Source organism: Tupaia chinensis, unplaced genomic scaffold (genome assembly GCF_000334495.1).
Source record: "Tupaia chinensis unplaced genomic scaffold, TupChi_1.0 Scaffold000362_1, whole genome shotgun sequence".
Lineage (NCBI taxonomy): Eukaryota > Metazoa > Chordata > Mammalia > Scandentia > Tupaiidae > Tupaia > Tupaia belangeri.
The window spans coordinates 8,999,427-9,026,819 of record NW_006159859.1 but is presented as its reverse complement, the minus strand read 5'-3'; the positions used below and the strand labels follow the sequence as shown (position 1 = coordinate 9,026,819).

General features: G+C 40.0%; 1 protein-coding gene across 8 annotated transcripts in view; it reads right to left on the bottom strand.

The window, feature by feature from the left end:
- Positions 1–27,393, bottom strand: part of LARP1B (La ribonucleoprotein 1B) — an 84,627-nt gene that overhangs the window by 12,797 nt on the left and 44,437 nt on the right. For 5 of the 8 annotated variants that reach the window (XR_003550161.1, XM_006153147.3, XM_027773690.1 and 2 more), the window contains 4 exons: positions 23,674–23,733; positions 8,424–8,547; positions 1,543–1,754; positions 782–888 (listed from right to left, as the gene is read on the bottom strand). Coding sequence is in view for 7 of the 8 variants with exons in the window: in XM_006153147.3 (XP_006153209.1) it covers positions 782–888; positions 1,543–1,754; positions 8,424–8,547; positions 23,674–23,733 (503 nt within the window). In the remaining variant the exon portion in view is untranslated. Of the gene's footprint in view, positions 1–781; positions 889–1,542; positions 1,755–8,423; positions 8,548–16,609; positions 16,643–23,673; positions 23,734–27,393 lie in introns of those variants that run through there. The other 3 variants (XM_006153149.3, XM_006153150.3, XM_014589586.2) reach the window with 2 other exon arrangements.

Sequence of the window (27,393 nt, the reverse complement as noted above, 5' to 3'; positions counted from 1 at the left end):
GGAAAGTTCTTACTCTGCATTATACAAAGGACAGCCAGATATCAACTGTTACAGAAATGAAATAAGATGGAAAATTTTAACAAACTGTTTCTTAATAAAAAAAAAGAAGAAGAGAATGTGCTTTGTTACCCTGTTCTTTACATAGTTTAAGTAGATTGCCTGGCATAGTAACTTCCCCAATTAATATCTACTAAGATCTTATTAAATTCCACTAAGGACCTTTCTAAAGATAATCCCTTTTAGGGAACCAGCAGTTAGCGTAATGGCTATGTCGCTGGACTCCCCCATAGTCAATCGCAGTTCGCGTCCCGGACCCGGTGGCTTAAAACTCACACCAGGCACGTGTGCGTGCATGCCCAAGATCCCAAGAGGAGAATGGAGAAGGGATTGCGGCGTGACCATCCCCCCTGGGGGGTGATTTCTCGCTTTCTGTCTCTGTGTCTCTGTCTGTCTGTCTGGCGAGTGCACATGCCCTATAGTAAAAACCTCTCCAAAAAAAAAAAAAAAAAAAAAGATAATACCTTTTGTAAACTATAAATAGTTTATAAATCTAAGAGTCTATAATTGATAAAAAATTAAATGGAAAAAAATTGTCCTACAAAACTATTAATTATTATAAAACTGTCCTTATGTCCCTTTCTTTGGCTTATTTTTACTATTTTTGCTGCCCTATAATTTGCTAACATATATATTTAAAAATATTCCCAAATACCTAATTAGTAACTATTTTCAAAAAACTTCAAATCAAGAACAAAAAAGCAATATTTGATAAATATGGTACCTGACAGAGGATGCTCTCGGCCCGTGATCTCTGGAATCCATTACCCAACCGACATGACACTCTAGAGGGGGATTTGTGCTATGCCTCGTTTTTCTCTTTCTTGGACTCTACGGAAAAAGAAGTCAAACATTCTTAATTATTTTCAGTAGTGTGAACTTCACAAGTAAGTTAAAACCCTCTGACTGTACACCAAGTCAAACATTTTCATACTGTGGATGGCACATTATGAAATCATATGAAGTCACAAAACTCAGACATCTCACATTCAAGTTACAAAACAACACACAGGGCCCTTTGCTAGATTTGCAATTCCTGGGCTGAAGGAAATGCAACTTCAATCAATGTATGATTCTTTAGAAACATTTCTGATTGTATTCAATTATAGTAGCAATTATAAAGAAGCTATTTCCTTTTTAAAAAATAATTATGTTATTTAACTTTATTCACTTCTTTATTTAAATTTGACCAGAGAGAAACAGAGTGAGCAAGCGAGCAAGAGAGAGGAAGTAAGAAGGCAAGCTGCCAGGTCTGGGACTCAAGTCGTGGTCAGCCATGTGGGAGTCCAGCACCCTTAACCACCATGGGACCTGATGGCCCCTAAAGAAATTATTTCCTAACCTGAGGAAACATCACTGTGGTAAAATGCCATTTTAAAATGAATTCCATGATTTAAAATGCACATTTTAAAAAATACGATTTTTTAAAAAGTCTCATTGTGTAACGTTAAAGGATGTAAAATGCAGACTGGCTGTCTTGTATACCTTTACATCAAGGGCTTTTGGTTCTTTAACAACAGGATAAAATCTCGGTGTTTTGTTAGGATCTTGTAATCTTGGTGTTCGAGGTGTTTTAGGTGTCCTTGCTGGATGAGTCCTAGGAGATTCTGGAACTGCGGTGGGCAATGAACAGGCCGCTGTTGCTGAAGTTATTTCTAGAGTATCAAACAGCTTCTGAGCTGATTCATCAGTCAACTCTGCAAAACAGAACGTTCTTAAAATTATTTTGGTGCCAGGAAAATATTTTGCTTTAACAAAATAAAGATAATTCTGAAGTTTTCTCAGCTCAAAGGATTTTTCACTAGAGACATTTGAAATATACAAGCAAAAATAAAATATTAAACACTTGCTTAATTATTATTTAGCATTACAAAATTTTATTTTGCTATACTATTTTTATTTTTAAAGAAAGACAGACCAAAGTCCATTGTATAAGATTTCCCTTCTGCTTTCCCTCCTTAGAGATAATCAAGTACTTAAACTTAATATTTTGATCCATTACTACATATATGAAACACTTCTGCATAATTAACTTTATATGAGTGACATCACATATTACACATAGCATGCATATATAATTTTAAAACCTTTTTATGCTTTATTTATATAGCTTGGGGTTTTGTTCATTTTCACTGCTTTACAGTAATCGGTAAAAAGATCAGGCTTTATCTGTCCTCCTACAGATGGACATTTATGTTACTTCCAAAGTTTTGGTTTACTCAACAATGCTACAATCAACATTGCTGAACATACGGAAATTACACTAGGGGTTACATCTGAGTGGAAATGCTGAATCAAAAGATCTGTGCATCTTCTAACTTACCGAACGCGCAATGTCAAGCTGCTCTCTATAATGGCTTCACTGATTTACATGGCCACCAGCAACATGTGATAATTCCACAGGTTTTACATGACCCGCTGAAACACTTTTTCCATCTCATGGGATTTAAATGGCATCTGCATTTCCTTGGTTCATACTAGTGAAGCTGAGCATGTTTTCATCTATCGAATTACCATTCAGATTTCTTCTGTGAGCTGGCCGTTCAAATCCTATTTTTCTAGTGTGTTGTGTAAGGTACCAGTCATGAAAATCTTACGGTAAGATACTGCGTAGGGCAGCAGATGAATCATGTAGTAGTGACAAAATACAGGCTTTATTTCTACAGTTTTTCTTCAGACTTAGCAACTTCTCTTAACTCATACAATAAACGTCTGGTTTTGGTTTTTTTTTCCTTCATTCTACAAATAGTATGAAGTGCCCACTCTCTGTCAAGTATTCTTTTAGGTGTAAGTCTATAAAGTCAAAGGTGAACATATCTACTTGCTATTTTCTTGTTACCAGAACGACTATTCTGAGGAGCATGTTAGATCATTTCATATTTCTACTTAAAATCCTTCAGTGCTTCCCTTTGCCTCCAGAGGAAGACGAGGCTCTTTATCTTGGCATCGGAGACTTCCCTGATACTGTCTCATCTGCTGTTATTCTGTTCAATTTTCGTGACCCAAAGAGAACCACAGCACATGTTCCTGCTTCATCGCTCCCTGTTCTTCATGTCTTTTGCTGTCTGAAGTCTCTTTTCACCAGCTTTCGTACACCGAGCTGCACTCATCTCTTCGCTCTTCTACACAGAACATGAAGCAGTTCTTGAACACTTCCTGCCAAGTTATTTTCATCCTTTTATTTTTCATTTAAGTAAATTTATTTTCTTACACATCATCCTAGTAGATGCTAAGAGCAAGTCTCATTGTGTCCATCATGCCGAGTACTAGAGCCACAATCTTATTGAATACTGGTGTCTACCACCGTGTCTAGGAAAAAAATAATTCCTCACCAAAAGAATGCTTAAATTGAACTGTGTTAATGCAGTGCTTTTCATCAAAAAGACTGAGCATATACTGGAAAAAATGTTAAATACAGTACTTTGGTAAAAGAAATATTCAGAGATCTAGTAGTAGCAACAACCCAGAACGAGTAAGCTTTCTAGAACCCAGATTACAGTCTCTAAATTCCACTTCCTACTAATTAGGCCTCCTCAAAGAAATAAAACTGGAGCAGAAAATGTATAATATGAGCCTAGGAAATCTTGCACTATAAAGAAGTTAAAAAAAATGTTAGCATAAGTCATAAGGACATAGGAGCAAACTTTAGTCTTGCCAGTCAAAAATTAAGCAATTTGCATGAGTCCAGTAGTGTATGACTGAAGCACTGTGCAAATGGAGTCAGATCCCACATGGATGACTACAGTTCAAATCCCAGCCCCAGCAGCTTGAAAAACACACCACATGTGTATGCATGCATGCCCCCAATCCTGACAGGATGGGGAGATGGAGTTAAAGGGGATTACAGTGTGACCACATCCCCCTAGGAGTTGATCTTGATCTCTTTCTCTCTCTCTCTCTCTAGTGAGCACACGCATCCTCTCTAACTTTAAAACACTAAATAAACCAGGGCCAGCAGACAGTGTGTTGATTGAGGGGTTGGATACCACATAGCTGACTCTGAGGTTTGAGTCCCAGACCTGGCAGCTTGAACAACACACTGGGCATATGTGCATGTGTGACCAAAATGCAGAGAGGAGAATGGAGGAGAAGGGATTGCAGTGTGGCCATCCCCTCTGGGAGTGATTTCTCACTTCACCTTTCTATCTCTCTGGCATGCACACATGCCCCACAATTAAAAAAAAAAAAAAAAAAAAACTAAATAAACTTTATAATGAATGAATCAGGCTGACAACACTTAAACCAAATCACCAATCATAATATCAGTAAAAGTGAGACTGACAGACATATTGTGGAACAGTAGGAAATAAATCACTCTTCCTAAGAAATACTCTTGCCACCAGAAAACAAAACCCCAAAACCTGTATATACTCAACCCTCTATATCTAAATGCTCTTATTTCTATTTCCTAAGAAATATGAGAGATAAAGAAACAGGTTAAATGATATAAAGAAGATACAATCTGGTAAAGCTACATCATTAGAAACTCTGAGGCAAATAAACTAGTTTCTTCAACAAATCATTGGCCTGGGAAAACGGGAAGTGGATTTATAGACTAAGAGTGACTTAGTAGCATGCCAATCAAATGCAATGTGTGCGCCTTACTTGGTGGTCCTGATTCAAATGAACCATCTCAAAAAGCTATACTTTGGACAATCGAGGACAACCAAACGTTAACTGAAGAACAGATGATATTGGGATCAGCAGATGGTATAATGGTTACATTGCTGGACTCCCACGTGGCCAATCGCATTCGAGTCCTAGACCTGGTGGCTTGAAATTCACACTGGGCATGTGCATGCCCAAAATCCCTAAAGGAGAATGAAGGACAAGAGACTGCAGCATGGTCATCTCCTTTGGGGGGTGGGGGAAGGGGTGATTCCTAGCTTTCTGTCTCTCTGTCTCTCTCTCTCTCTCTCCAGCAAGTGCATGTGCTCTAAAGCAAAAGCCTCTCTAAAAAAAGTAAAAAATACATGACCAGCAGTTGGTGTAATGGCTATGTCCCTGGACTCATGTAGTCGACTGCAGTTCAAGTCCCAGATCCGGTGGCTAAAACTCACGCCGGGCGTGTGCGTGCGTGCCCAAGATCCCGAGAGGAGAGTGGAAAAGAAGGGATTGCAGTGTGGTCATCCCCCCAGGGAGTGACTCCTTGCTTTCTGTCTCTCTGTTGCTGTCTTTCTGGCAAGAGCATGTGCCCTCTAGCAAAAATCTCTCAAAAAAATAGGTATCATGGAATTAACGTTAATTTTGTTATGTGTACTAATAATACTGTAAAAATGCATATATACACATACGCACATATTTTTTTAAGTTCTTATCAGTTCATAAAATACAATCAAGTATTTCCAAAAGAAATTATATGATTCAGAGGTTTGATATAAAATACCAAAAACAGATGAAGGTGCAAGGTACAGATAAAGAAACAAAAACAAAACTATTAACAATTGTTGAAATTAGATGAGATGGGTAAGGGGGAGGCTCATAGTCAGTTCTCTCTACTTTTATCTGTATCTGAATGTAAATCAAAATTAAGTTTTATTTCTGTTTTGTGTTTATTTCTTTCTGGGTTGGTTCGATGTGAATTTTACCCACCAGTAAGAGTAGATAATAACAATTATGCAAAGACTAAGATCTATAGCGCTCTCTGGTTATCTGAAAAGGAAAAGCTTATACAATTTCTATAGCGTATTATGTACCAATTTACCTTTTTTTTTTTTTGATAAGTTTTCGCCATAGGGCGCGTGCACTCGCCAGACAGACAGAGAGAGACATAGAGACAGAAAGCGAGAATTCACCCCCCAGGGAGGATGGTCACGCCACAATCCCTTCTCCTCCATTCTCCTCTCAGGATCTTGGGCATACACGCACACGTGCCCGACGTGAGTTTTAAGCCACTGGGTCCGGGACGCGAACCGCGGTCGACTATGTGGGAGTCCAGTGACATAGCCATTACGCTAACTGCTGATTCCCCAATTTACTATATTTTGACACAAAATGATCAAAAACAGTTTAAGAACATAATATGTAACATACATATCAAATTAGTATTTAAATATATATATAATTATGGGACAAGAAAATGTATGTTATTAATAAACTATAAACCTGAGGTGGTATATAAATATCATCTAGATATCACAGCTTTCTTTCAATCAAAATCACAGGTCATATCTTAGACATGAATGTTCATAATTACATTTTTTTTTTATAATTACATTTTTTATAATAGCCCAAAATGGAAACAATCCAAATATCCATCAATTATTGAATGAATAAACAAAATATAGAATATCCACACTATGGATTACTACTTCGTGATAAAAAGGAGCCAGGCAGTGATACATCCAATCACAAGAATGAACCTCAAAATATTATATTTCATGAAAGAAGCCAGGTATATGACTACCATATCATATGATTACATTTCTATAAAATTTTGGCCCAGCTGTGGCAGCACACAGGTAGTACACCACTTGGGAGACTCGAAGCTGCACAGGAGGCATGAGTTTGGTTCCCAGGCCAACCTGAACACTACGGGAGCACACAGCTGTAATCCTAGCTAACTGGAAGCCTGGAGCACAAGATCATGCCACAGTGCAACTGTCAAAAGTGCCTGTCTTTGGGACCAGCAGTTAGCTCAATGGCTATGTCGCTGGACTCCCACGTAGTCGACCGCGGTTCACGTCCCGGACCCGGTGGCTTAAACTCACACTGGGCGCATGTGCATGCGTGCCCAAGATCTCGAGAGGAGAATGGAGGAGAAGGGATTGCGCTGTGGCCATCCCCCCTGGGGGGTGAATTCTCGCTTTGTGACTCTGTTTCTCTCTGTCTGGCGAGTGCACGCACCCTATAGCAAAGACTTCTCAAAAAAAAAAAAAAAGTGCCTATCTCTGTCCCTTTCCTGTCTCTCTCTCCTTTTCTGGTTTGTATAAAACTACAGAGATAGAAAGCAGGTAATTGTTGAGTCATCAGGAAAAGTTATGATGCATTTTTGCACAGAAAAACACAGTAAAATACATCAAGACTTTCCCGATGACCTACTAGTTGCCTCAGGCTAATGGTAAGTATTGGGACTACAAATGATCAAAAGGGAACTTCTAAGCATGATGGAACTGTTATAAAACTAGACTGTGGTGCTGATGTTCAACTCTACATATTTGTTAAAATTCATCATATGACTCTTAAGGTGGGCTAATTTAATGGTATATAAATTTTACCTAAAAAGGCTGTTTAAAAATTTTTAAAAAGGTCTGGACCAACAGATGTCGTGGTGCTTATTAAGGCACTGAACTCCCACATGGTCGACTGTAGTTTGAGTCCCAGACTTGGCAGCTTGAAAAACCTCTAAAGATAAGGAAAAAGAAAAAGGAAGCTTCCTCAAACTGATAAAGGGCATCTATGGAAAAAATCTACAACTAATATCATGCTCGATGGTAAAAGACTAAATGTTTCTCCCTAAAATCAGAAACAACACAAGATTTCCATCTCAGCTCTCCTGTTCAACGTATTGGAGAGTTCTACAGCATACAACAGCAATAAACAAGTGGAAAGAAAAGAACTTTTGTACTTTGCCAAAGGCCACATGCAATTGCAAGAGAGAGATAACAAGAGAGGAAGAGGGAACAAGCATCACTTAACGCAGTGTGGTCATCCTGTAATCCCTTCTCCATTTCTCTATCCTGTTGGGATTTGGGGCACACGAACACAGGTGCCCAGTACGTTTTTCAGGCTGCCAGCATTAGATTTTGAATCGTGAAGTCAGCCAGGTGGGCTCTGGCTCCCTTAACCACTAGGTCATGGACTGGAAAAAAAATATTTTAAGTACCATTTACAATAGCACCTAAATAAATACTTAAGGGGCCTGGCCCATGGACTAGTGGTTAAGGTAGCTGGATCCCACGTGGCCAACTGAATGGTTTGAGTCCGAGAACTGGTGGCTTAAGAAACATACCATATGTGCATGCATGTCCCAAATCCTGAAAAGAGTATACAATATAGAAGGGACGGCAGCATGACCATGCAGTATAACCTCCCCCTGGGGAGTTGCTTTCTCTCTCCCCACTTCTCTGTCTTCCTCTGTCTAGTGCACACACCCTCTGGCTTATAAACAACAACAAAAAGAGTGAGGAGATATTCAAGCTTTGTACATTTAGTAAAAGGCTGTTTCATCAAATTTATTATCAGCATTTTTAAGTCTCTAAAATGTTTTTGAGTTCATCAAAAACCAAATCTTAAAATTTCAGGTTTTTACCAGATATCTAATGTTCTTCTACAGATAAAGAAAAAAAAAAAAAAGCAATCTTTTAAAACAATTTAGAACTGATTTAATACTATGCAGGCACTTACACAAAAGCAGATTTACCTACCTTGCCTGGACTGTGAAGATGTTACAGGAACTTCTTGGTCTGGTTCAAACGGAAGTTCAGGTGTTAGGTTTTCAAACTGCTCTTTACTAATGAGATTTAGCTTCTTAAAGTTCTCAACTTCTTGCTGAAGTAGAATGGAGGAATCTAATTACTAAACGGGCTAGTAATCAACAGACAATAATTGATACCAATCTCAAAACATTTTAAAACAGGGATTAACTGACGCAGAGTAAAAAGATTTTTTAATAAAGAGACTAGCATTATACTTAATAACAATATTCAGAATCTAAAAGAGACGTAGAAAACCCTAAAATACTATGAATGTCTTTATAACTAAAATACATTATAAGGACATACATACTAATCATTTATCATTTATTGAGCACTTAAACACCAGACGACTAGAATGAAAGGTTACAAAGTAATCTAATACATGTTCCCTATCATTAAGGAATTTATAAGCTAGAATGGGGAAAAAATGCACAAAAATCTATAATATTAGGTAGTACATGAAAAGTGACAATTGGTATAAGAATTGAGATAGTCAAGGAGGCATTAACAGAAAAGACTGGACCAAAGCAGCTCTTGAAGGATGAGAATTTAGAGAAAGGGATTTTAGATTAGGTAATGTGAATAAAGATGAGAAGATTAAAAAGTAATTAAGTAAATGAGAAAATACGTGTAAAGTCAGTGGTAAAAGATCTCACAAGGAGTAGAAAAAGGTTAATAGAAGACCCTTCATAACAACCAGTTCAAGAAGTTTTCACTTCATTCTCTAGTTCTGGGCTACATGGGATAAAAAATAAATTTGGGTAGCCCTGGAGGTAAATTTCGAAACCCCTTCTAGATTAGCAACAAAGAAGCTTAGTAAGGTTTGAGTTGTTGGGTCAAAGGAAGAATGGACCCATCCCCACCTATTACACAGTTGGACATTCCCTGCGTTGTCCTACAAATATGTAGATCACTACAGAGGTGGAGGCCATCTCTACTGTAAGGTCATTTGGCCACAATGCATAAAAACCATCCATGCCTGGTCTACATTGTGGCATAAAAAACAAGGGTTGGGGGGCCCACAGGTGGCATGGTGGTTAAGGCACTGGGCACTCCTACATGGCCAACCACAGTTCAAATAGCAGACCTGGTGGCTTATTTTCTCACTTTCCCTCTCTTTCTCTGTCTCTCTCTCTGATCAAATTAAATAAATGAATGAATAAATAAAATCAAATAAATCTTAAGGGGCCAGCAGATGGCGTTAATGGTTATATCGCTGGACTCCCACAGCGGATCCAAGATCCCGAGAGGAGAATGGAGGAGAGGAGAGTGCAGTGTGGTCACCCAGTGGTGGTGGTGGGGGGTGATTTCTTGCTTTCTGTCCCTCTGTCTCCATCTTTCCAGCGAGCACACACACCCTATAGCAAAAATCTCTCTAAAATAAATAATTCTTAAAAAAAATAAGATAAAATTTGGGAGTAGCAAATGGTGCAATGGTTGTAGGACACCCATGTAGTTAACTGAGGTTCAAGGCCTGGGCCCAGCAACCTGAAAAAACTCACGGCAGGCACATTTCCATGTATACCCGACATCCCAAGAAGATATTGGAGAAGGAATTACAGCATGGCCATCACTCCTGGTAGGTGATTTCTCACTTTCTGTCTGTCTCTGTCTCCCCAGTGAACACACATGCCCTACAGCAAAAATCTAAAATTAAAAACAAAAAAAGTTTGAGGGACTGCTTACACTCTATTACTTCTTGTAAGTTTTCTCCAAAAACCCTGTATCACTTATACACTATGTAAAATTAACAGTTTTTTTTTTTTTTTTAAAGAGAAATAGAAAGTGAGAAATCACCCTTCAGGGGTGATGACCAGCCACCAGTCCCTTCTGCTCCATTATCCTCTTGGGATTTGGGGCATGCATGCACAGTGCCCAGCATGTTTCAAGTCGCTGAGTTTCAAGTCGCCGAGTCCAGGACATGAACCATGGTCAGCCATGTGGGAGTCCAGTACCTTAGCCCCTGTGTCACATGACCTTTTTTATTTTTTTTAAGAGATTTTTAGAGATTTTTGCTATAGGTCACGTGTGTTCGCTGGAGAGACAGAGAGATAGAAAGCAAGAAATCACTTCCCCAGGGAGGATGGCTGCAATCCCTTCTCTTCCATTCTCCTCTAGAATTTTGGGCGTGCACACACACGTGCCCAGCATGAACTTTAAGCCAGCAGGTACAGAACTTGAACTGCGGTCGATTACATGTGAGTTCAGTGATGTAATAATTACACCATCTGCTGGTCCCGACACATGACTTTTTAACAGGGCAACCAATATCCAACACCCGCACACAACAGAAATAAATGACAAAAGTTTTTTTGTCAGATGAAAGCAAACTGAATATCATAATTACCAAATAGTTACAGTGGCTTGCTGTTTCTTCTTTTTTTGTGTGTGTGTGTGAGAGGTTTTTGCTATAGGGTGTGCATGCTTGCCAGAAAGACAGAAAGACATAGAGAGATAGAAAGCGAGAAATCACCCCTAGTGAAGGCCATGCCGCAATCCCTTCTCCATTCTCCTCTTGGGATCTTGGGCACACACGCACATGCGCCCAGCGTGAGTTTAAGCCACCAGGTCCAGGACTCGAACTGCTGTGGTAGGCTCCATGGGAGTCCAGTGACAGAGCCATTACACTAACTGTTGGTCCCCAGTGGCTTGCTCTTAATACAATCTTCTATTTATTAGATCCTGTTAGCCTTTTATAGTGTTTATCTTCTTTTCATTAAAGTATGTTGAATAACTGCTTCAGCTCCTGCCTCTGCACCAAAATTGCTTCCTCAAGAACCTTCAATAAACTCTTCAAGCTAAACCAGTCTTTATTCCTTTAAAAGAATTATTTTATTCAACTTTATTTATGTATTTTAATGTGACCAGAGAGTGACAGAGTGAGAGAGAGAGAGAGGTTGGGTGAGAAGGCAAGCCACCAGGTCTGAGACTCGAACCATGGTCAGCCATGTGGGAGTCCAGCACCCTTACCCACCATGCCACCTGCCAACCCCCTGAACAAGTCTTTATTCACTCTTCACTGTCCCTTACCCTGCTATACACTCTGCTATTAGTAACTCCCAATTCAATAAACAATCATATTTACCAAATGCCAAATACAACACATTCTACTCTGATGGAAGCAGTGTTGTTGTTTTCAATTTAACTAATTCACTTAAATACAATATACAAACAACTAGAGAAGTCTATCACAAATATACATATCAGTGAGCAACCCAAAGTAGACAGGCCTATGTAATTACCATTCAGGTAAAGGGATTACTAGCACCCTAGAACCACCCTTCATTCCCATTCCCATTACTATAATAACTAGTCCTTATGAGTCCTTATTATAATCAATACCATAGATCCTTTCTGCCTGTGTTTGAAATTTGGAAAAAAAATCAAAAGATACGGGTTCTTTTGGAGCCAGCAGATGATGTGATGGTTAAGATGCTGGAAGCTCACATTGCTGACTGCTGCTGAAGTCCTGGACCCAGCAGCTTGAAAATTCACACTGGGAGTGTGAGCACTCTCATAATTCCAAGAGAATGGAGGAGAAGGGATTGTGGTATGGTCAACCCCCAGGAGGTGATTTCCCACTTTCCCTCTGTCTCTCTGCTAAGCATACTTGCCTTATGGCAAAAACCTAACAACAAAAAAAAAAGATACGGGTCCTTTTATGAAAAAAACTGTGAGATTCATCCACGTAAGTGTGTATAACTATAGTTTGTGGCTCTACAGCAGAGGTCAGCAAAACTGCAGCTCCCTATGGACAAAGTCTGCTTTATATATGCTTTACTGGGGCCGGCAGGTGGCATGATGGGTAAGGTGCAAATAAATAAATAAATGAGAAAAAAAAGATCATTTAAAATAATAAATGCTTTACTGGAACATGGCCACACTCTTCTGTTAATACATTGTCAGCACAGCCTGGTGGGGCAGCCAGTAACAAATCACTGCAGTGCTTTAAGCCAGAGAGCCAACAGCAGATTCAGATTCCTGGGTCAGCTTAAAACACACAGGTTCATGCACATGTGCCCAAGATCCTGACAAACTAGGGGAAGGAGATTGCAGCATGACAAGACCTTTTGTCTCCCTCTTTCTCATGAATGCACATGCACTATCATGAATTAAAAAAAAACTTGATACATATGACTGGGACCAGCATTGGCGTAATGGCTATGTCACTGGACTCCCATGTAGTTGACTGTGGTTCGAGTCCCGACCTGATAGTTTAAACTCACAATGGGCATGTGTGCATGTGTGCCCAAGATCCAGAGAGGAGAATGGAGGAGACGGGATTGTGGTGTGGCCATCGCCCCTGAGGGATGATTTCTTGCTTTCTGTCTCTCTGTCTCTCTCTTTCTGGTGAGTGCATGCACCCGATAGAAAAAGCCTCTCAAAAAAAAAAAAATATATATATATATAAATGTAATGTAAAAAATAGTGTCTATAGTGGCTTCATTGCTACAATTGAAGAGTTAAGTATTAATAGTTGCCAAAATGACAATATCTAAAATATTTATTATAAAACCCTTTACAGAATACATTTGTCTACTCTCTGCTCAATTCTTTTTCTTTTTCTGAGAAATCATCCCCTCATGGGGACCGCCATGACACAGTCCCTTCTCCTCCATTTTCCTCTCAGAATTTTGGGTGCACATCTACACACATGTGCCTGGCATGATTTTCAAGCCTCTGGGTCAACTTCAACTGCAAAGTCAGCCATGTGAGACTCGAGCACCTTAATCTCCACACCACCTACTGGCCCCAAACTCTGCTCAATTTTATTCTATGAATATGCCATAATAGTTTTAAATTTTTTTCTTCTGTTGATGAGCATTTCAGTCCTTTCCAGGTAACATCTATAATAAGTTACTACAAACTTTCCTTTTTTTGAGAGAGGTTTTTGCTATAGGCAAAAGACAGAGACAGAGACAGTGAGAAATCACCCCCCACAGTGGGGAGAGCCATAGCACAATCCCTCCTCCTCCATTCTCCTCTCAGGATCTGAGTATGCACACATTTGCACCTGGCATGAATTCAAGCCACCGGGTACAGGACTTGAACCGCGGTCGACTATAGTGATATAGCCATTATGCCAACTGCTGGTCCCACTATATATTTTTATAAAATTTTTTGGTGAGCAGGGACACACACACACAAATTTATTAGTTTGCTCTATGTTGTGTGAACTTGCCAGGAAGTTTTTGCTTTGCTTGGAATTTAACTCAGTAAAGTATAATATACACATAGAGAGAGAGAGAAATCAGCCCCAGTGGGGATGGCCATGCTGCAATCCCTTCTCTGTTCTCCTCTTGGGATTCTGGGCATGCACACACAAGTGCTTGGTGTGACTTTCAAGCAGCTGGGACAGAAGAAGGGATTGCAGTGTGGCCATTTCCCCATGGGGCTTTCTCACTTTCTCTCTCTGCGAGTGCACACACCCTATAATAAAAACCTTAAAAAAAAAAATAAGAAAGAAAAGAAACAAACTCTATTAGAAGCAGGTCTTTTTCTACTCACCCCAATTTCTAGGCTGTACCCACCTCAGAGTTCCCAAAGACTAGAATGTTTACTGAAGGTCCTTCTTTTCTGAACTCCAATTTTTTCCCCCCTGCAGTTCCATAATTCCTTTTTAAAATCTCTTTAACAGATGCCTCTAAGGAAAATAAAGACCCAAATTGCAGTCTGTTTCTCTAGGTTTCCTACATGTTCCAAATTTGACCACATGAGGCCTTAATGTCTTGTTAGCTCTACTGTGCTTTCACACAGATCTTTTTAGACCTACTTTTGTGGGGCCAGCAGGAAGTGTGGTGGGTATGACACTGAACTCCCATGTGGTTGACTATAGTTCCAGTATGGTTCTGGCAGCTCAAAAATCACTCTGGATGGAAGAGTGTGTGTGTGCGTGTGTGCCCCAAATCCCAGGAGAATGGATGAGAACAAATTGTAGCAAGGCTATCCATACTTCAGAGATGATTTCTCACTTTCCCTCTCACTGTCTCTCCACTGAGCACACACACTCTATGGCAAAAACCTTTAAAAAAAAAGAAAAAAAAAAAAAGGAAAGAAAATTGTTCTCAGTAGGCGTGCTCGCCAAAGAGAGGGAGAGAGAAAGTGAGAAATCACCGCCGGGGGGATGGCCATGCTGCCATCCCTTCTCCTCCATTCTCCTCATGGGATCTTGGGCACGCACGTACACATGCCCAGTTTTGAGTTTAAGCCACCAGGTCTGGGACTCGAACCGCGGTTGACTACATGGTAGTCTAGTGACATAGTCATTACATCACCAATTCTGTAACTGACCTCACATGTCTCCTGAGGTGATGCACTGAAGATGTCACGTCTCCTACATAACGCTCCTGTCATATTTAACCCGGCACAACCACTATGGTATAGTGGTAATACAGGTGGAAACAATGCAGTGCCAAGGGTTTGAATCCCTCAATTGGCCTGAAAACATGCTGGGCATATGCATGAGCATCAAGGATCCTGAGAAGTGCAGAGGAAAGGGGACTAGGATGTGATGTGATCCTGTTTAAGTGTTCATGCCTCTAACCTTCCACTTCTGCATGTGTATGTACATGCCATCATAAAAAATTTTTAAAAATTAAACCTAAAGCTAATCATGTGAAAATATCAGACAAAACTGAACTAAGATACAGAACGACTGGCCTGAACTCTTCAAAAATGCCAACATCAGGGCCAGCATGTGGTGCAGTGGTTAAGGAACTGGATTCCCACAGGACTGACTGCAGTTAGTGTCCCAGACCTGGTGGCCTGAAACTTAGGCCACCCAAGTGTGCATGTGCGCCCAGAATCCCAAAGGGAAAGTTGTGAAGGGACTGCAGGGTCGGCATCCCCCTGGGGGTGATTTCTTGCTTTCTCTCTCACTGTCTCTGTCTTTCCAGTGAGTGCATGTGCCCTATAGCAAAAATCTCTTGGAAAAAAAAAGGGGGGAGGGCAGCTGTTGGTATAGTGGTTGTGGAAGCTAGATCCTGAATGTCCAGTTCAATGTCTTAAACTGGACTGCACAGTTCAAGTCCCAGACCCCCGCAGCTTGAAAAACGAGTAAAGCATACACCCATCATATCCAAAAATCCCAAAAGAAGGGACTGTAGCATGACCATGCCCTCTTGAGGGATGATTTCTCACTTTCTCTTTGTTGAGTGCACATGCCCTATGTAAACATTAAAAATATACGTGTGTATCATTTTTCACCCTTCAATCTGGCCATCACCTTACAATTTTGCTTAAGGCAAGAACAACATGGGAACCAGCAGGTGGCGTGGTGGTTAAAGCACTGGACACTCCCACATGGCTGATCACAGTTCAAGTCCTGGACCTGGTGGCTTACTAACTCACTCTCTCCGGTTAAATTAAAATAAGTGAATAAATAAAATTAAAATAATTATTTAAAAGACAAGAACAACTGGAATACTGACATCTGGCTTCATGCCCATGCCAGGGCAAAGCTTAATTTTTGCTTACTTTCTCAAAATAAAAGTGAATAGCAGCAGTAGCTATGACATGTACAAAATGCACTATCTGCATAGCACACAGCTAGGGAATTTTCCTCTGCTTTGACTGGCAGTCCAAAGTCTGGGCTGGAGGCAAGGAGATGGGCAGAAAACCCAGCTTACGGTATTCTTCCCTGCCATTGGCCACGGGCAGCCGTTTTCTTAAGAGATCTTCAGCCTTGTGACTTGCTATCTCAATCATCCTTTTCCCACAGGCTTTCACATCCCTCTGTTACCATAGTCAGGTCAATTTAGAAGTCACTTACGCACAAGGCTAGTATGATTATATGTAGTGATCTATGCCTTCATAGAATCTGAAATTAAGTTCCACAAACTACCTTTGTTTTAAGTCAAGCAGATGAAGTGCTTCAGCAGTTTTGATGTTGACATGGAACCCCAGTTCCCAAAGCACTGTGCCAGTTAATCACTTTCTGAGCTTGAATTTGATGAGGGTGTCTAAAAACCATATGTATTAGGCCTCTCATTTGACAATGAAAACATCAGTTCTTCTATGGCTGAAGCTGCAGTTGTTCTAATCAGTCGTTTTCAGTATTTCTTCTGATGTTGAACTTCCTGAAAGCTTCAGATTGGCTTTGAAGAGTTTCTTACTCCACAGGGAAAAAATGTTCAAATGTATACAATTCTTCAGGCTTGGCTGCACCACTGTAACAAGGAGGCAGGTAAAGGGAGTCATTTCGCAAGTCGCCGCAGATGGCATAACTGAGTATTCACACCCTTTGTATCAGTGATACTCTCTGTGGTTCTAGCTAGCTCAGGGCAAAGAGTCACTGTCTACTCTGTTCATTCTCCTGGTGGCCAGAGCCCACTTCTGTTTGGTGGTACCAGAAGCTTCAACACAACAATCCATCTTTTCTAATTTTGGTCTGACATTCTAGTATCAGTTCATGGTTAAAAGACTTATGTTTGGAGCTCCAAGGTCCAGGGGCCAACTTGTGATGAGCCTACAATGGGCAGAGAGCAGGATCTTGAGCAGAGTGGTTGCACGTGAGTCTCTCAAATGCATCCTTTTACCTCCTGGTTGCTAAAAATTTTCTCAGGTATATAGATTGACTTTTACAGAAGGCATTTTCTGTATTTATTCAAAAGTGATCACCTTTCTTCAGTCTCTTAATGTGAATTTCATTGACTAATTTTTTAAAATTTACTTTCATTTGAGAGATTTTTGCTATAAGGTGTGTATGCTCACCAGTGAGACAGAGATGGAGAGAAAGTGAGAAATCATCCCTTGGGGGCGTGGGGGGGCAAACTACAATCCCTTCTCTTTCATTCTCTTCAGATTTTAGGCAGGCATGCACACACATACACACACACAGTGTTTCTTGTAATGCTTGACTCTCATCATGTTCTTATTAATTTCTAATTTCTTATTCATGTATCATTCAGGTACCGAAATTGTGCCTTCTAATGAAGTATTTTCTCCCCACGCCATTATTCGTTCAACAAACATGTGCTCTGTTCTTTGCTCCATCCTTTGAAAAAATTCTGTGCGTGGCTAAAATTTTTAATTCCAATAGAAAGACATGCATAAAAATTACATATATAGATCTAGTTACCATAATTTGAGGATTTCTTTGTAAAACAATCACACTACTATTTAGACTTTCTTTTCCACTCAGTTCTGGAAAGTTATTTTTCAACAACTTTCTTCTGAAATGATCAAAATTATTCTAAATCTTTAAATTTCTGCAGACAAATTAAATCTTACATTTTATTCCAAACGAAACATCCATTTCTCCTTTTTTGTAAATTTCAGTCTTTACAAAAAACAAAAAATTAAGCCTTGAGTTGGTCCCGTAACTGAGTTGTTAAAGGAGCTGGATGCCAAATGACTAGCCCTGGTTCAAATCCTGGCCCCAGCAGCTTGAAAAACATGCTGGATGCATGTGATTGTAGTCCAAATATCCTGACAGGAAGGAGAAACTAAAGAAAAGGGACTGGGGTATGACAATCACGGGCAATTAAAAAATAAATAAATAAAAAGTCTTAGTATAATACTCTGTTGTGGAGCCAGCAGATAGCATAATGGTTAAGAAACTGAACTCCTACATAGCCCAACCATGATTCAAGATCCAGACCTGGAGGCTTGAAAATTATACCAGATGTGTGCCCAAAATCCCAGGAGAATGGAGAAGAGACTGCAGTGTGGCCATCCCCCCGGGGAGTGATTTCTCGCCTTCCTTCCTATATGTCTCTAGGGTGAATGTACACACACTATGGCAACACCCACCCCCCAAAAAAATCCTCCACTTTGTGTTAGCTGTAATTCATTAAAATCTGCTATAGGCAGGCCCTTTGGTTCAGTGGTTAAGGACTGTGCAGAAGGAGCTGGATCCCACAAGGCCAACCACTATCTAATCACAGTCCAAGCAGCAATAAGCCGGACACGTATGTGTATACATGCACCCAGGATACTGACAGAATGAAAAAGTGGAAACAAAGGACCATGGTGGGACCAGCAGTTAGCGTAATGACTATGTCGCTGGATTCCCATGTAGTCGACTGTGGTTCGACTCCCGGACCCGGTGGCTCAAACTCAGGCTGGGACGCGTGTGCGTGTGTGTGTGTCCAAGATCCCGAGAGGAGAATGGAGAAGAAGGGACTGTGGCGTGGCCATTCCCCCTGGGGAGTGATTTCTCACTTTCTGTCTCTGTCTCCCTGTCTTTCTGGCGAGCGCAAGTGCCCTATAGCAAAAATCTCTCCAAATAAATAGAAAGGACCATGGTACAACCAGGCCCCATTGTGAGGTGCTTCTCTTTCTCATACATGCCCTTGTCATTAAAAACAAAAGCAAAAACAAAGTAAACTACTTCCTTCCGTCCAAGTGTTTTTATGAGTTTATATTGCTAAATCTTTTTCTAACACCTTGAGATCAGTATTATTGCAGACTGTACTATTGGTCACTGCTCCAGTTCCTTAGATGAAAGGATTATGTTTACGCAGTCGTATGCATTTTGAGAACATCTGTTCAAACCCAGTTCAAAGGTTTTGTCATGATTTATTTTGTGACAAATGGACATAAAGCAAATATAAGCAGAAACCACAAATATAATTAAAAAAAATTTTAATTACGAGAGCATACATGCACTCACTAGAGAGAGACAGAAAGAGAACATGGTTACGCTGCAATCCCTCCTCCATTTATCCATCCTGTTGCCATTTCAGCATGTACGCACACATGCCTGGCATGTTTTCTTAAGCCACCAGAGCCAGGATTTGAACAACAATGGCCTTATAGGATACAGGTACTTTAACTACTAGGCTACAGGGCTCGTCCTAATTAAGATTTGGCTCAGCCTCTTGTTCTTCCCACTTTAAATGTGAATGAGCATATGATACAGGGACTAGTGTTTTCCCTTTAAATGAGCAGACAACTGGAGCAGAACTAAACATACATAGGGTTGCAACAGCCAACTCAGCACCAACGCATGCTAAGGGGAGTGAAAAGTTCTTGCTTTTACCCTTTGATAAGTTGGATGTTTTTTTATGCAGCAAAATACTGATTAACTTCTAATTACAATGTCTTTCCTAACATTTGATTTGTGCCTAAAGCTTTAATTATAGCTCTTAACTTCAATTATTCAATATAAAATTTTTATTTCTACTGATTTCTTCTTTGAATGGTGAGTTATTTAAAAACATACCAGTAGGCTATCTCTGTGGCTTGATGGTTAAGACAGATGGATCCCATACGACTGCCTACACAATTCAGGTCCCCAGCCTGGGGGCTTGAGAACATGCCAGGAGCACATGCATGCCCAAAATCTGGAAAGGAGGGAGAAGGATAGTGGCAGGACTATTCTCTATGGGAGGAGCGCTCTCTCCCTCTGGCAAGCACACATACTCTCTAGCAACAATGAAAAAATCATTCTTTTAAAGATTTTGCTGTAGGGCATGTGCACCTGTGGGTGACAGGGTGGGGATGTGGGGTGAGCAATCACCTCCACAGGGGATGGCCAGGATGCAGGCCCTTCTCCTCCACTCTCCTCTCAGGATTTTGGGCATGCACACACACAAACCTAGCATGCTTCTCAAGACACTGGGCCCAGGACTCAAACTGAGGAGTAAGCAAGCCATGGTGGATCCCGTGCCTTAACCAGACCACCAGCTGAGCCCAAATCAGTTCTAAGCACAAGGGCATTTATTATTTTTTCTCTTTCATTTTTAATCTTAATACCACTAATAATATGGTTTATGTAATATCAAAATTCTCCTAGCTTGATGAGAGGAATGAGCAGGAACACTGTCACATTTGTGAAGGACCCTGAAGCTTTGGCTTTCTCAAAATGCTCTCATAACAAACAGTTGCTATCTTTCTTTGGCCTTCTAGAAAGTCAACAGGAAAATACCGAAGTGTCCTGAATAAGCTCTGACCATTGACTTTTCCTCTTACGGTCTACTTTCATTTTGAATGAACCACTTCCGCCTCTTCATAGTCACTGATTGTGCGTTGTCTTCAGGATACTACTAGTAAAACCACATGTCACCCATCTCTCTTGTTACAATTCATTGAAGAAATCCTTCAGAATCTTGATTCTACTTGTTTAAAATTTCCATTGAAAGGTCTGCCTTTGTCTGTAATTGAAAGGGGCACAACAGTTCTGGCACCCCTTGAGCAGAAAATTTCCTCAACTCTGCCATTGTAGGTTCACTAACTGTAAATCTGCATCACTCTGGTGCAGGATATTGATAGTGTGGATGTAAGGTGTACATGAGAACACACTGAACTTTCCACCCAATTTTATTGTGAATCAAACTTCTAAAACATAAAGTATACTTAAAAAAAAAAAAAAAAAAAAGATAACTGGGCCAGGAGGTGGTGGTTAACATGCTACACAGCTGACTCTGTAGTTCAAGTTCTGGACCCAGTGGGTTGAAAACATGCTGGGCATGTGTGTGTATGCAGGACAAAAATCCTAAAAGGAGAAGGGAGAAGGGATTGTGGCATGGCTATCCCTCTTTTTCTTTTGGAGAGGTTTTCGCTATAGGGCGCGTGTGCTCGCCAGACAGACAGAGAGACATAGAGACAGAAAGCGAGAAATCACCCCCCAGAGGGGATGGTCACGCCGCAATCCCTTCTCCTCCATTCTCCTCTCAGGATCTTGGGCACGCACGCACACGCGCCTGGCTTGAGTTTTAAGCCACCGGGTCTGGGGCGCAAACCGCGGTCAACTACGTGGGAGTCCAGCAACATAGCCATTATGCTAACTGCTGGTTCCCATGGCTATCCCTCTTGAGAGTGGTTTCTCACTTTCTCTTTTCTCTTTGTCTCTCTCCAGACAGAGCATGCAACCTATGGCAAAAATCTTTAAAAAAAAAAAAAAAGGTAATAGGTTAGTAGAATATATTCACAAATCATGTATCTGATAAAGGACTTAAATTTATAATGTATAAAGAATTCTTACAACTTAATAAGACAATTAACCCAATTTGAAAATGAGAAAGGAATTTGAAATAGGCATTTATTCAAAGGAGACACACGTATAGGCAATAAGCACATGAAAAGTTGTTTGGTATCACTAACCATCAGTAGAATGAAAATCAAAATCAAGGTGAGTTACCACCTCATATTCACTAGAATTTCTATATGTACTAACAAAGTGTCGGTGAGGATGTAAAATTGTACATATTTTTGGAAAACAGTCTGGTGTTAAGCATAAAGTTATACTTTGAGCCAGCAATCCATTCTTATGTAACAAGGAGAAACTAATATCTACATATAACTTGTACACAGATGTTCATTCCACCCTTTAAAAAACTGTACTGGTTGCACATGTGAGAGACAGAGAGAGAAAGAGAGAGATATAGAACCCCCAACCTAATGCCTTGATCTACTCCCAGCCTGGATCATGGCTGGTGTACTCAAGGATGTCTCTGGATGCAAATAGGCAACCTTCTCACATGGGTGCCTCAGAGAGCATCATGCTCTACCACTAAGCCACTGTCTGGCCCCTACTGTAGCATTTAAACACCCCCCCCCAGTTTGTAATAATTGGTGAATGAATAAATGTGGTACATCCATACTATGGAGGATTTGTCAATGAAAAGAGATAAAGCACTGATATGTTACAGAGATAGTAACTGAAAGGAGCCATCCACAAAAGACTACATATTATGAGTCCATTTTATACAAAATGTCCCAAGTACGAAAATTCATAGAGGCAGAAAACAGATTATGGTTGCCTGAGGTGGACTTGTAGCAGGTAGTTAGGAAGAAATGTGGAATCACTGTTAATCGGTGCCGAGTTTCTTTTTGGGACAATGGAAATCTTCTAAAATGGATAGTGGTAATGGTTGTGAAACTCGATATATGAAAAATCCTTGAACTGTATACTTGAGTGAACTGTATTATATGTGAATTATACAGTAATAAAACTTATACTACATAAATGGAATGCTATCCTATGTCCATAAATGACCTAATATTGCAAATGCTATTACTACTCAAAGTATTCTATAGATTCAGTGCAATGGCAATCAAATTTCCAAGGCCATATTTTGCAGAAATAGAAAAATCTATATTAAAATTCATATGGAATGTCATGGGACCCTGAACAGCCAAACATTCTTGAAAAAGAATAAAGCTGGAGGCCATTCGCTTTTGGATTTCAAAACATATTACAAAGTTACAGTACTCAAAATATTTATGGGGTTACCATGAAGATACACAGGACCACAGAAAAAGCCTAGAAATAAGCCCTCACATGTCAAATCATTTAGGAATTTCAATCATTTATTTGAATTTACTTTTTTAAGTTATGTGAAAGAAGAGGCCTAATACCTTCCCCCTTTGCATGTGGATATCCAGTTAATCTAGCAACATCTGTTGAAGCACCTTTAAATGTCAGATTAATTTACTGTTTTCTTCTAGTTTGTATTGTTATATTAAATATGGTCAGACATAATAACTGTGTTATTTAGTTGATATGCATTCAAGTTTCCTCACATTTTTATTTGTTTTGTTCTGCAGTTCTTTCTGTATCTCTGGCATTTGTAATCACCTTGACTCTACCTTTGGGACTTCCTTAAATGTCTCTACTGATGCTAATTTTTTGTATTCACCTTCTTATTTGAAGGATATTTTTACAAGATATACACTTATAAATTGGCAGTTAAGTTTCCTTGGCACATTAAACCTATCATTTACTGTCTATTGGTTTCATCTGTTACTGCTGGAAAATCAGCTATTAGTCATCTAGTCTAGTAACTTGTCTCTTTTTCTTTTTTCAAAAGAATTAGTTTATTTATTATAATTTGACAGAGAAAGAACGGGAAAGTGAGAACACAAGCCTCCAGGTCCAGGACTTGAATTGCAGCTAGCCATGTGGGAGTCCAGCACCTTAATCGCCATGCCACCTGCTGGCCCCAGTTAACTTCTCTTTCTTAAAAGTTATCTTTTTTCTGTGGCTGCTCAAATGTGGTACTATTCCTCAGTTCTGTAAAGGTTCTAGTTATTACCCTCTTAAAATTAACTCTGGGCTGGGCCAGCAGGTGGTGTGGAGGTTAAGGCACTGAATCTCACATGGATGACTTGGGCTAACTGCATGGTTAAGAGTCCCAGACTCAGCAGTTTGAAAAACACACCAGGTGCACGTGCAAGCATGTCCAAAAAAAATCCTGATGAAATGGGAGACTGCAGTGTGGCCATCTCCCCTGGGGAGTGATTTCTCACCTACCTTGCCCCACCTCCCCACCCCTGGCTCTCTTTGGTCGGCACATGCGCTCTGACACAAAACCTGAAAGAAAAAAAAAAGATTCTGCATTGGTTGCATAGCACAACAGCAATGTGCTTCTCAACAGAGGCTGTACCTTGACTATAACTTCATGAGAGACCTTGAAACAGAATCTTCTAGCTAATCCTGTTCCTGAATTCCTGACCTGCAGAAACCGTGTAAGATATTAAATGATCTTTGTCTTAAGTCAGAAATTTCTGGGTTATTTGTTACATGACAACAAATAACCAATGCAAGTGCCTACCAAAAAATAAAAGAAAAAGAAATAAAAAAGAGAGAGAGAAAGAGGGAGAGACCAGAACCCGCATGGCCACCACCATTCAAATCCCTGGCCTAGTCAACCTGACATATGAAAGGGTACACAACAGTAACCTGCATCCAACAGGCTGGGTAGAGGACGGGGACCATGGTGTGACCAGACCAAGTAGGGTGCTCATCTCTATCTGTCCTCTTATGTGTGTGCACACGTACTTTATCGCGAATAAGGAAAAAAAAAAAAAAAAAACCAGTGGGCTGGACCCATTGCCTGGTGGTTAACAGAGCTGGATTTCACATGATTTAAATCTCAGCTCCAGCAGCTTGAAAAACATGCCAAGTGCATGTGCATACTTGAGTGAAATCTTGAAAAGGACTAAATAATGGAGAAGCATGATCATGCCCTACTGGAGGTGCTTTCTCCCTTATCCCTCCCTTCCTCTCTCTCTGGAGAGCATATACACTTTAAGCAAATAAAAAAGGAAAATAATAATAAACTCTGATCTAATTCTTTCTCCTCTCCTTCCAGAATTTACCTTATCATTCTATAGCTTTTACCAAAAATAAAAGCTTTGTAATAGCTCTGCATGTAAAATTATACAACATGGGGAAAAAAAGTGTGGGGGGAACCAGCAGGTGGTGTGGTGGTTAAGGCGCTGGGCACTCCCACATGGCCAACCACAGTTCGAATACCAGACCTGGTGGCTTGCTTTCTCACTTTTCCTCTCTCTCTGTGTATCTCTCTCTGTCAAATTAAAATAAATAAATGGATAAACAAAATTAAATAATTATTTTTTTAAAAAATTATACAACATGATTTGAAACTTACCAAACAACAGAAAAACTATGTGGAAAATCATTCTGTCTCTTTTCCTATTTTCTATCCTTTCGCTTCACTTTGCCAATTTCTGAATAATTTCCTTCGAACGGTCTTCTGATTCACAATTCTCTAATTGTGTCTAATCTGCTGTTAATCCTGTCACCTGAGTCTTAATTTAATCCCAATTGTTTTTATTTCCAGAAGTCCTGCAGTTACTCTTTAGAATTTTTTTGTCTTTGCACATATTTTTATTTCCTTAAACATAGTTATTCCACGTTCTTCTTAATATTCCACTATCAGGCCAGCCAGTTGGCATGGTGGTTAAAGCAGTTAGATCTCACGTGGTAGAATGCTTAGTTCAAGCCCTAGACCTGGTGCTTCAAAAACACAACGGGCACATGTACATGTGTGCTTTAAGTCCTCAGAGGAGAGTGGAAAAGGGACTGCAGCAAGGTCATTCCTCTGGGGTGCTTACTCACTTTGACTTTCTCTCTTCCCGTCTCTCTCCAGTGAGTGTGTGTACCCTCCGGCAAATTAAAAATTAATTCCACTCTTTAATGGTTCTGCTTTATGTTACTTAGTCTCACATATGGGACCTCACTTTCCTCTTTATTAACATTGTGAGCTGTTTACTTTCTTTATGAAATTAATTTGGGTAAAAACCTTGGGAAGTCTAAGATAATGAGTATTTTCACACACACACACACACACACACACACACACACACACACAAATCGACATTTCCTTATGCTAATAACCTGGGAAGCTAACATGTCACAATCACTCTGAATTTACAACTAGTGGTTACTTCCATTCACCCAGGTAGTGTGAATTTGGGCTATATGATTACAATTTCTAACTTTCTCTCCCTATTCTGCTCACCACAACTAGGAAAATATTCTTTGTAGTTCCTCAGAGGACAAGGTGGGAAAGCAAGTTAAGATCTCTTTCACTTAGACAGTATTCTTTTTGGGTACCAATTTAACAGGAAAAGGATTCCTATTAGAATCTCCATCTTGGGAATCAGCAGTGAGCGTAATGGCTATGAAGCTGGACTCACACGTAGTCGACCGCAGTTCACGTCCCGGACCTGGTGGCTTAAAACTTACACTGGGCACGTGTGCGTGCGTGCCCAAGATCCCAAGAGGAGAATGGAGGAGAAGAGATTGCGGCGTGACCATCCCCCCTGGGGGGTCATTTCTTGCTTTCTGTCTCTATGTCTCTGTCTGGCAAGCGCACGCGCCCTATAGCGAAAACCTCTCAAAAAGAAAAAAAGAATCTCCATCTTCGGCCGACTTGTGTCTTTTACCTGTTTGGGGAAGCTTCTACAAAGCTTAACTCTTCAAACTTCCCAAATTCCATAATGATCTTCAGGGTAAAAACATTTCCAGTACTCTACTTCTCTATAGATTTATCCTGATAATAATTTGTAGATCTTCAAGGATTTTTTAAAGTAGATGCTTTCTCATCTACCATTTAGCTGTCTTCAGCAATGACGTGGCCATTGAAATAGCCTATATATACACTCCGGTCTAGTTCAACATAGTTCTGGATCCACCAAAATTCCTACTGTAGAGGTCAAAAATAACCACCAAACTGCCCTATCAATTTAGCATACTTTTCATTCCAATCTAATTCAACTTGTCTGAGTTTGAATACAACTGATTATTTTCTCCTTATGAGCCACGTTTTGGCTTTAATATCACACTTTCCTGTACAATTCTTATATGATTATTTCTCAGGGTTCAAATATGGGTCATCTCATTTTCATATTCCCTCTGCCACCAGTTTACATAACATCCACCTCCTATTTGTATAGCCTCTTAATTGGATTTCTTCTACCCACTCTTGTTCCCATTCAATCCATTCTCTCCCGCAGCAACCAGAGAGGTTGTTTAAAAATAAAAATTAGGGGCCAGCCAGTGATATGGTGGTAAAGGTAGGGGATCCCATAAGCCAACTATGTGGTTCGAGTCCCAGATCCAGCACTTTGAAAAAATGCTGGGAATGTGTGCATATATGTCCAAAATCCTAAAAGGAGAAACGAAGAAGGAATTATATAGTGTGACTTTCTCCCTCCTTCCCTGGAGGGGTGGGGTATGCACGTTTGCTCTCTCTTTCTCTCTCTCTCTCCCCAAGAGCACACATGTCCTCTAGAAAGATCTTTTATTTTTTTTTTTTCTTAATCTATTGTTGTCTATACTTTAGTTAGAGAAAATCACCTACATATGGCTTATCTTTTTCAAGTTGGCTTGGAAGTTTGTTATTTGGAATTTTGAAAACATTTTCCTACAAAAGCAATATTATACAGCATCTATATATATATGTGTGTGTATATATATATATATTATAGGTTCCTTAGGTTAGCGCATATGTTTCATCAATAATTCACTTATCCAGTTTTACAAATATGAATTGAGTATGACTTTGTGCCAGAAACGGTTCTAATGCTGGTGATACAAGAATAAACAAAATACACAAAGTAAAATATATATAATGGCAGATGTTGACATGTGTTATGATAAAAAAAAAAAAAAAAAGGCAGGGCTGGGACTAGCAGCGGGAGCAAGGGCTTTATCCACCAGGTC